Raw genomic sequence first — 9,971 nt, 5'->3', positions numbered from 1 at the left:
AGTGTGTTAAAGATAATGAACTAATGAGATTTGTGGAAAAAATGACGCACTGGTAAACGCAATTCTGATTGGTTTACCATCCTTAACGTGTTTACGCGCCACGTTGTGTGACACCCTACATGTTCCGTCGGATCACAGTCTAAAGCCCAACTTTTTAGACCAAAATGGAGAAATATTCAATATAAATTAAACATTTTTAAGTCATTTGTAATAAACTTGCGGTATAATTATCTTTACCGATATGAAAAATTCTCCTTTAAAAATGTTACACCAACTTTCTGTCAGATGGCGCGCAGAACGCAGGCACGATCGTGATTGGAACCTTACAAATTGTCGTATCATTCGCGATTACGATATGAAACATCTTGCTAGTCATCTTTGCTCGTATGTATGGTTCAGTGTGGTTTATGAACATGTTCAGTTGAATTTGAAATGACTGGCTAAAGTTTATCCATTTTAGATAAGCTGGTGTCAAGAGTCAAGGAAAGCCGTAGAAGGTATATTAGTGGATACCCGGCGATCGACGAAATTAATTGCAGTTAAAATTTTTTCTTTAAACACCGTAAAATGGCATTCCAACAAGAGAGTCTTAATGTTTTCTACTTTTGGAGTGGTGTATTAGTTTTGAAATTGTTATCTATGACAGTACTGACTGCTCGACAGCGTTTTAGCAAAAAGGTAAGACATCCGATGCCTTGTTAATTAATTACAAGTTGTGTAAGATTTTAAAATTAACGAATGTTATCTTATATTTAAGTCATACTATTGTATATTTTATTTACCCTTTTTTTTAAATGTGTATTAAAATAATTATACTTTTAATTGAGGCTACTAGGAACTTATTAAATGATGAAAAGAAATCTTAAATATTACTAAAATAAGTTACTCCGTTTTTTTGTAACAATATGAATCTCTTAGTTTGGTTCTTCTTTTTTGTTATAAACCTGTGTGAATATTCTGAAAGGAAATTTTCATGTTTGTTGCAGACATTTGCAAATCCAGAAGACGCAGCGGGCTTACCAAATTCAAAAGTAGGATTCAATGATCCGGACATAGAACGCATCCGCAGAGCCCACTTGAATGACTTGGAGAATATCCTTCCTTGGTTCGCGATTACTTATATTTGGTTGGGGACAGGACCATCTCCTTGGCTAGCCAGAGTATTAATTAGAAGTTTCGCCGCATCTAGAATCATTCATACCATTGTGTATGCAATTATTCCGAAGCAGCCACACCGTGCGTTAGCCTTTTTCATTGGCTTTTTCATTACCGGTTATGAGGCAGTTTCCACGATGCTATACTATTATTAAGATTCAGAATAATTAATTTCAACGTGCAGTTAAAGAAGCGTAATAGCTTGTACACTTCCAACTTATCGAAATATGAATACTCGATGAAAATTTCATCATTCTGTTTAGTGCATTTTAATAAGATTATTTACTTCGATGCAATAGATATCTTTGCAATTTTTGTATTTCCCATTTTCCTATATGCACGGACCGCAGTCTTGTTAATATACAAGATCTAACCCAGCTGTACATACATACATATAACTTTTCGATCCTGTAAACATATGAGTACATTTAGTATACTCTGAAAAGATGTTACTGAAATTTTCCACAGTTTTTTAGGATGTACCCCTTGGGGTACAATATATTTTGTATATTTATACACACTTTTAAGTGAATAAGCAAAGTCTAATATGGCTTAATATTGAGAATTTGATGTTTTCAACTAATGACACGTCCTGAGGATCTGTATAGTTTTCAAGATGAAGTAAAAACTAATCTAAACGTACATTTAGATAATGATTTCGGTGACATTGTAAAAGAATGTTTAATGCCAAAGCAAATATCTGTACTCGATGTTCAATTAAACTTGCCTGTTCTTCCGAGAATTAGTTTGGTAAAGATATCAGCCTTCCACCTTCTTATCACTTGAACTTTCATCACCGCGAGTCCCTACGAACAATACTATCACCCATCCTTTCGTGCCAACGATTAATGCAAACATTCTGTTTATGGGTCAACTTCGATAGAGTGAGGGAATTTGATTAAGAAAAAAACGGTTTCCTGTCATAAATTTATTTATAGACTATATTTACATTTTTTCAAATATATACATATTAAAATTCCTTCTAAATATCCTAAGATCTTCACAGTGCATTGCTGAAACGCATTATGGAAACATGGAAAGGGATCGATTTTTTTTAATTTTATATCAGAACGTACCCTTAATCATAATTTATTTCTTTTTAACTTTAAGTCACAGACAGGTAAAGTAGTATGTTCGTTGTTAAAGTAGAGATTCCTTAAATTCAAAGTTCCCATATACATTCCCTAGCTCGGGGGACCCCGGGATGCGTCGCGACGGCGCATACACTGTTTTTCGCAGTTTCCACGACGACGTCGGACGCCGTCGGGCGCGGGAACGTCGACGTTTATGTCGGGCAAATGCCGTCAGTGTGACGAAGAGCTCCGGGGTGTCGGTCTCGTTAGTTTCGGGTGACCACCCCATGAGAACCGCGCGGGGACCTCGTGGTTGACGCGGTCATCGCGGCCCAAGGGAAATGTCAAAGCTCGACCATGACCTACCCCAACCATCGGTGGTAGCAAAGCCTATGCAAAGGCCTATCGATTCGCGGCACTTCTTTCCCCCGATTAGGTCAATTGCGATCGAATTGAACCGATAACGATAGCCAAGTATCGCGTTACAGGACGTGTCCGATTGAAATTCGAGACTCCCCATAAAATCGCGAACCCAGAAATGTGAAATACGCAATCATGAGAGACCTCTTTCCCCCCGATTAGATCAATTGCATGCTATCCCATCAAGCCGATGATAAAATGATAATTACGTGTAACGTTACGAGCAACGAGACGTTTCCAATTGAAATTTGAAAATGTGGAAAATAGAAATGTCGCGATAACTTGTTAAATAATGTGAACTCGTGGGAAGTGGGATTGGAGTCGTCGATAGTTTTTGAAAGGTCGAAGGGATCCTCGATCAAGGCAGGTCAGTTCCTATTCTTGATATGTTTGATAATGTTGTTGATGCATATATCCTGGTGATGCTCACGTGTAACGTGTTGTCGGTTGTAATGTTTATGGGAATTTCGAGTGGTTAGTTTACATTATCGGAGATTTTTTTTTTTAAATCATTCAATGAGCGCGCCCGGATGGGCCTCGTTTTTCTGTCTAATGGCGTTTACCTTTACGCTTCACTCGGGCCGGTCTTTACAGCTGTCTACAGCTGTTTGGTACCTTTGATCTTCTACTTTACTGAAACAGATCGAAGGAGGCACTTCCCGGAATGACTTTCATGTTCCATTACCTTCCGGCTTAAGTCGGCATAAATAAAAAGCCGAGGAGATCGCGCGGTTCTGATAACGGACGGTGAGCCTCTCGATAGGACTTTCTCACGCGCCTTGAACAATTGAACGATAACGTAATTGACTCAAGCTATTTCAATCTGGAGGGGTTGGGAATGGAATTTAACCCTGAGGTACAAAGACCAGGGTGAACCCGTGACGTTGCATCCCGCGGTTTACCTAATTACGATCGGTGCAGCGAATATCGGCCTTACGAGGGTACACGTATCGTGGCACCTGTCACAGGTAGGCTCGTCCTCGTCCTCGAACTCCATGCAAGCATGGCCCTCCCGTAATTATCGATAATCGTGTCAATTTTCCGCGTCACGAGCTTATCAGGACCAAATTACACTTGTCGACCTCTGACCTGTGAGATACATTCGGTCTCGTGGAGGCCCTAGGACGAGACTCCCCCAAATGATCCGGTGAAATCTGTTTAAATTGTCCCGAAGATCAAGGCTCTCTGAATCGATCTAGCAAAATCAATTAATTTGGCCTTAAAAATAAGGGCAAGCCTTTCCGAAATTATTTATCCAAGTCTGTTCAATAGTTCATAACATAATAACGACTAGACCGAAGTGATTTATTCAAATCTGTATAATCATATCAAATCGTAAGGAAATAGCGGAACGAAAATATTAGAAAAATCTGTCGTGTTTCTCGATACCAAATGAAGTGTCCGATAATAATCGTGAAGTAAAAAATGTATTTTTATCATATGTTCATAAATTAAAAAAATATAATTCCTATATATGTCTATAAATTATTGAAACTAAATATGTCATTGAGATTTTCAACAAATATTTCAGATATCTGCGAATGAAATCTACAAGACATCTTAAAGAAATCTGTCGCCTGCGATATTTAGTAAATATTATAAAGAGATATTTAGAAATTATTCTATGCTACTGGGGATATGATAAACGGCAACTGATATTTGGTAACGAGGGACAGTCGGTGATTTTGCACGATTTCCAGCTTATTTCGAGTATTAAAATCCATGATTTCCTGAGTTAATAACCCCTCGGAGCTACCAAACCCGTTGAATGAATTCGTCTTAAAAATAGGTCTACTTATATCCGTCTGGTTTTGTCGCGGAAGCGTTATCCGAACTTTCACTCGAAAGTCCTTTTAAATTACAGGTGTGCGTTTCGCCTTGCGCTGGTAATAGCGATAGCGTAATTTTTGAGTACACCCGAGAGGGATCGATTCCGCGCGTACTTAAGAGAGGCGAGAAAATTGTCCTTGCTCGGCAGTCCCTGTGAGCCGTATTTTAGTGTCACGGTCATATATGGCTGGTGTCCGCAGTCGCGAACGTCACGTGGCGATCGCGATGTGCGTCATACGTGAAATCTTGGGTGCGACACGAAGAACACCGAGACCGCCTTGTTAACGCGAAGACACGAATTATAAGTAACTCCGACACTCTCTTCCCTCTCGACTCTCGATTCGCGGCGGCGAACCGCACGAAACAGTCCGTGACATCATGGGCTGCAAATGCACTTGAAAACTTTCGACCTATGCGCTCGATGCACAAGCGACCAGCCATAAGCTGCACTTCCACCATCGCCTGCATCTTGCCTTTGTGCTCGTCTACGATACACTTGGAGTAATCCGTACCGACCGGCTCTCTAGAATGAAATTACACCCTCGGTGCGAAGAGGTTACTCACCGCCACGTGCAGCTCAGTTGCACTAAAATGCATCTCGCCGTGCAGCCCGGCTGGCGCCGAGATGACCAAATGTTAAAATTGACCATAAGTATTATAATCGCCGGGTGTGAAATTCATTTCGTTGCGCATTTCGGTTGATGCCGCAGTTTTTAAAGATCCATCGTTAACTATTTTTGGATAAATAAATTTCGAAGAGGTTACTCACCGCCACGTGCAGCACAAATGCACTAATATGCATCTTACTATGCGGCACGGCTGAGGACGCCGAGATGAATAAATATTTAACTCAATAATGAATATTACAATCGTCGGGGGTAAAACTCCCCTCGTAGATGGAGATTTTGGAGGAGAGTTTATTTTTAAGAACTGCATCGTTAACAATTTTTATATCAATTTCGAGTCCCAGGTGGCGGCTCGGTGCAGCAAGCCCCTTTCAGGTTTTTCTAGTAGCTTTCACAGCAAAGGTACATCTTGCATCTGGTAATCCGTAGTAACCGGCTCTCTCGAATGAAATTACACCCTCGGCCGCGAGGTTACTCACCGCTGCGAGTACGCGTACATAAACCGACGAGATATTCTAATAATATTGCGAGGAATTCTAATAATATTCCTCGTTCATCGTTCGTCTCACTTTTGTCTGCACGCCGGAGTTCGCGCGGAGTTATTCCCGGGGAAAAAAAAAAGGATTAAACGGCTAAGACCTAAGACGAATCCGGAGGTACGAGAACGCATTTGATTCTCGGAAAGGAGGGATATATAAAATCGTACCGAGAAAATCAAGAAACTAGGGTACTCAAGGTGTAACCACCGAGTCCGCGTGCTGATGCAGCAGCAGGATAAGTCCTGGCTTTCGCGGATTTCACTGCATCCCATTTTGCCCGCAGTACTCGAATCGAATCGAATTTAACCCGATTTCCCATATCAATCGTCGGAATGCTCCCCGTCACTTTCGATCTTTATTCAACAGGTGCAACATTCCAAAAGTCGGCGTACTCTCGTTCCAAGACTGCTGATTAAGGCATTGGTAGCTCCCTTGGAATTCGAGAGCGGTCCTTGCCGATCGAAAATAAGAGGGAATAAAAATGTCGACCGCCGTCCGAGGATCATTAGCGAGTAACGCAACGCGACTTTTGCGGAACGCATTGCGGCCTGGGAAATGGATTAGCTTATTCGATTTTCAGGAGGCCAAGAAATTGCTTAGGGACCTGGTGAGGGAAAATGGGCGCAGCGAGTGCTTTCTCGAGGTGATAAGGATATATATATTTCTGCTCTTGGATACAGCCCAGACATAATAGCAATAAATCATCCGGCGACCCTGCGATGACATCCTTGTCGGAGTCATTTCTTCTCTCTTCGTGGAACGGATCGTGGAAGCGCAGCGCCAATATTAATTAAACGTCATTTGGTTCGATTGGCGAAACTCGGGCACGTTAAGCGCTTATTGAAGTCGTAATGATCGGTCGCTTTGATGCGGCTCGAATCGGGCATGATCCCTCATTATAACGCCTACGTAACGAGCGCACAACGGCCCGGAATATATTATCGGTCTGGATGCAGGTGTAGGGCAGATATATGAATTTTCGTTCATGTCGACCACGAGGATGAGCAGTTACAATATCGCGCGCACGTACTTTCGGCTAACTCGCGTGATTAATTACACGGTATGCTTTGGCATACGAAAGTTTCATCTTCGCCGCCCAGCCTTCGTTTGCGTGTTGCAAGGCTCCGAGAACGCGCATCGATCGTGAAACTTTGCCCATCCGATTATTCCAGGCCCTAGACAAGAGTTACGAGAGTCTTGTAACGCTCCCTTTGGCTATCCTGAGGGCGGCTTACATCAGGGTCTGTCTAGATTAAATGGTCCGATCGGAAATGTTCGCTGTAGGAAAATTATGTACGTGGATTCTCTCCAAACCGTGGTCCAAGATCACCCTAAAAACGTGGAACATACGATTCATTGCTCACAATTAAACGTACCGATTATTACTGGTCTTCGATGTCAAGTGAATATTTTAATACCCTAAAGAGAACTTACAAGAGGGAGTAAGTGTATGAAAAATGATCCACGATGAAATGATTAAAAATGAAAACCCATCCAGGACTTCCAGGTCGTTCTAAAAACGTGGATCATTCGATTTAACCGTCGCAATCAAATAGACCAATTATTCCATGCCCTGGATGAGAGTACGAGAGTCTCGCCTACACCAGGGTCCAGATGAAATGGCTCAACCCTAGGAAGTCCACGTCAGACTTCCTCCAAGTCGTACCGTAAGATCGAAAACTCGAATCATTCAATTAATCTCCGACATCTAAGCTCACCTACAGGGAGTCCTCCCGATACTTGGACGTCCAATTTATCACTGGCGAATAAAGCGATTTAAATGGACCTCGTTCGGCCGCAATGAATCGCAACGCCGACCTCCATCGTCAGGATTGACGCTGCCGAGAGGTCTCGTTTTCCTCTCCCTCACCTTTTTCCTTTTTTATTTTTCATTTCGATTAGTTTTTAGCACGTCTATAATTGCTTTCTCCTGGCGCATCGACGTCCATCGACCAACCGATGTCGGTCATGTGAGCGAGCGCGACTCCACCTCGTTCTCTCTCATTCGGCCGAACGAGTGACGCGGCGTTTGCCGATCAGGTTCGCCCACGGATTTCGAGGGCTTCGCCAAATACGGAGCAAGAAGTCGATGCCGATCCCGAAGTCGCGGTTGCCGGTCTTACCTCGCCTACGCCATAATCGCCGTCACTCTTTAAGGTGCAACCGATCGCGCCGAGTGCGGCGATTCGGCTTCTTCCTATGGGACCGATTCCGCAGAATGCGTCATCTTTTCGATTCCCAGGAACCGCGATATCGTCCTTCGTGTGACGGATTAAAGCAAGGACACCAGGCCCCCGAATAATGCCGCGAACAAATCCTTCGAGTAACTGGGACGACTTAAAAGCCGGCCTCAAAAGGGATCGCATCGCTGCCCCGACCACGCATTCGATTGTTCCTTGGATTTCACTTTTACCCCTTTCTTTTTATTTTACACATTTGCAATTCCACGCTCGATTTAAGACGGCCTGTGCCACGCTTGAATTTCAGGCCACTCCGTACCTTGAGGTATAATAAGAACCGAAATCATGAAAAATTCCCAGATGTCATCTGGGAGTATTTCACGATTATGACGTTTATCACAATACCTGTAAATGGGTTAGCCGCTCACGCGGACTGGAAATCAGGTCGCATAAAACTGGCATGACAGGGCACGTGTTAACGTAACAAGGTGAATTTTTATGGGGAGGGCTTAATTTATTATCAATTTTGGAATTTAGGATGTGAAGATGGGCTGCTGTTGTAGGGGGGGAATTCATTCCTCGCAGCTGTTGGGGAAAAATGGTCTCATGTGAGATGTAACTCGTGAATTAACTGACATTTCCGGTACATACGTGGTACTCGATTCATCCTTACGCAGGACATGGGGAATATCCGGTCAAGCTCTTTCATGGAGGAGGAAGAAGAGGGTACCGGAAATGGCGCTTGAATTCCCGGCGGACGCCATTTTGGCCTGGAAGGTCGAACAGGGTTTCATTTAATCTGAAATTATCGTTGCATAAGGAGGCGCAGGGCACATAAAAATTATTTTACGGTCGACTCGGCGACTTTTCTTCCACCTCTTATTAATTTCTCGACGAGGTCGACGAGAAGATGCGAGAGTCGGTGCCATTGCGCGCGATTTCAGTGGCAGAAAAATGTCGGGGGTCTCGTATCGATACTCCTATTTATTTTTTTTTCGAGTCCACCTTCTCCGATTTCGCGAGGCAGCATTTCTTAGGATCGAATATCATTTCGCGCCGGTCGAATCGCGAAATGAAGGTGTGTCTAAGACATTTCCGAGGCCACCTTTGCTTTTTTTTTCGTACTCCGAAGAATGAAAATATACGGCGTGTTTAGGCATCGCTTACGCGTCGAGAGCTGACGTCGCGTTTACACGTCGGTTTTACGCCGACTGGTGTAAACGCGGATGCAGCCTGGCGGCTCCAAACAAAGACCTGGATACCGGAAGTTACGGAGTGTCACGCGTTGCGAGCAGACACCGTGACTGCTAAAACTGACCAATTAATGACCAAATGAATTTTCATGAAATCATAACGTCGCGTTAATCCCTATTAATAATCAACATCTAAATAGAAACAAAAGTAACGAAAGCCGTTTCACTTCCACCACGCGTGGCGGCGATTTTCCACGTGAAGAATATTACTCTATTTTGAAATTGAAAAATATAACACGTTAAAAAAAATATAATTGTTGAATTTCTAACGTGGATAGACCCTATTATGGAGTCTCTTGATCCCTAGTGAACTAATCCATCGATAAGAGTGGATTAGTAAAATATGGCAAAAGACTTGAAGGTGTAATTTAGGGTCCTTAAGGAATTTTTAATATTTCGCCGTGGATAAATTCCGTTGAGAGTACCTGTCCACCGGTAAAAGGGAATTTGTTGTCCTACGATAAATGAGTAAAAGACATAATTTAAGGTTGGCGAGAAATTCTTAATATTTTTTCACGGATAGATCCCGATGAGAGTACTTTAAATCCCTGTATCATGTCCATCAGTAGAGAGGATTTGTTGACCTATGACGACCCTAATCCGGGCGGCGCGAATTCCGCGGAAATCGGCGACGATTCGCGCTTTGGGGAGTAGTCGGCATAGCGTCACCCGGGTCTGGGACCACGTCATCGCCCAGTTTGCGACGACATCCACGCCGGCCACGGAGAACCTGTTTCTCCGAAGGCGGACGAGTGCGGCGTGTCTCCCGAGGCGGGCGCCATTTTGCGCGCGCGAACACGCGGCTCGGCGCGCGTGGAAACGTCCCACGCGAGCGCCGCCGGGAAGTAGGGAGATCGGTAGGAGCGTTCTCCGCCGAGACCGAGTCGAATATACT

General features: G+C 43.5%; 1 protein-coding gene across 2 annotated transcripts; it reads left to right on the top strand.

The window, feature by feature from the left end:
* Nucleotides 1–235: 235 nt before the first annotated feature.
* LOC105697907 (microsomal glutathione S-transferase 1) lies at nucleotides 236–1,897 on the top strand. 2 transcript variants are annotated; one of them, XM_012421640.2, is made up of 3 exons: nucleotides 236–384; nucleotides 461–678; nucleotides 987–1,897. In XM_012421640.2, the coding sequence occupies exons 2-3, from the start codon at nucleotides 568–570 to the stop codon at nucleotides 1,308–1,310; spliced, it is 435 nt and encodes a 144-aa protein (XP_012277063.1). In that variant the 5' UTR covers nucleotides 236–384; nucleotides 461–567; the 3' UTR covers nucleotides 1,311–1,897. The 2 variants fall into 2 exon arrangements, with proteins under 2 accessions (XP_012277063.1, XP_023290499.1); XM_023434731.1 differs by lacking the exon at nucleotides 236–384 and having other exon boundaries at nucleotides 392–678.
* Nucleotides 1,898–9,971: the final 8,074 nt, after the last annotated feature.

The sequence above is a fragment of the Orussus abietinus genome, unplaced genomic scaffold (assembly GCF_000612105.2).
Source record: "Orussus abietinus isolate OABI.00-Male unplaced genomic scaffold, Oabi_2.0 scaffold1, whole genome shotgun sequence".
Taxonomy (NCBI): domain Eukaryota; kingdom Metazoa; phylum Arthropoda; class Insecta; order Hymenoptera; family Orussidae; genus Orussus; species Orussus abietinus.
The sequence above is the reverse complement of the archived record's forward strand: the minus strand, read 5'-3'. Positions and strand labels throughout refer to the sequence as shown.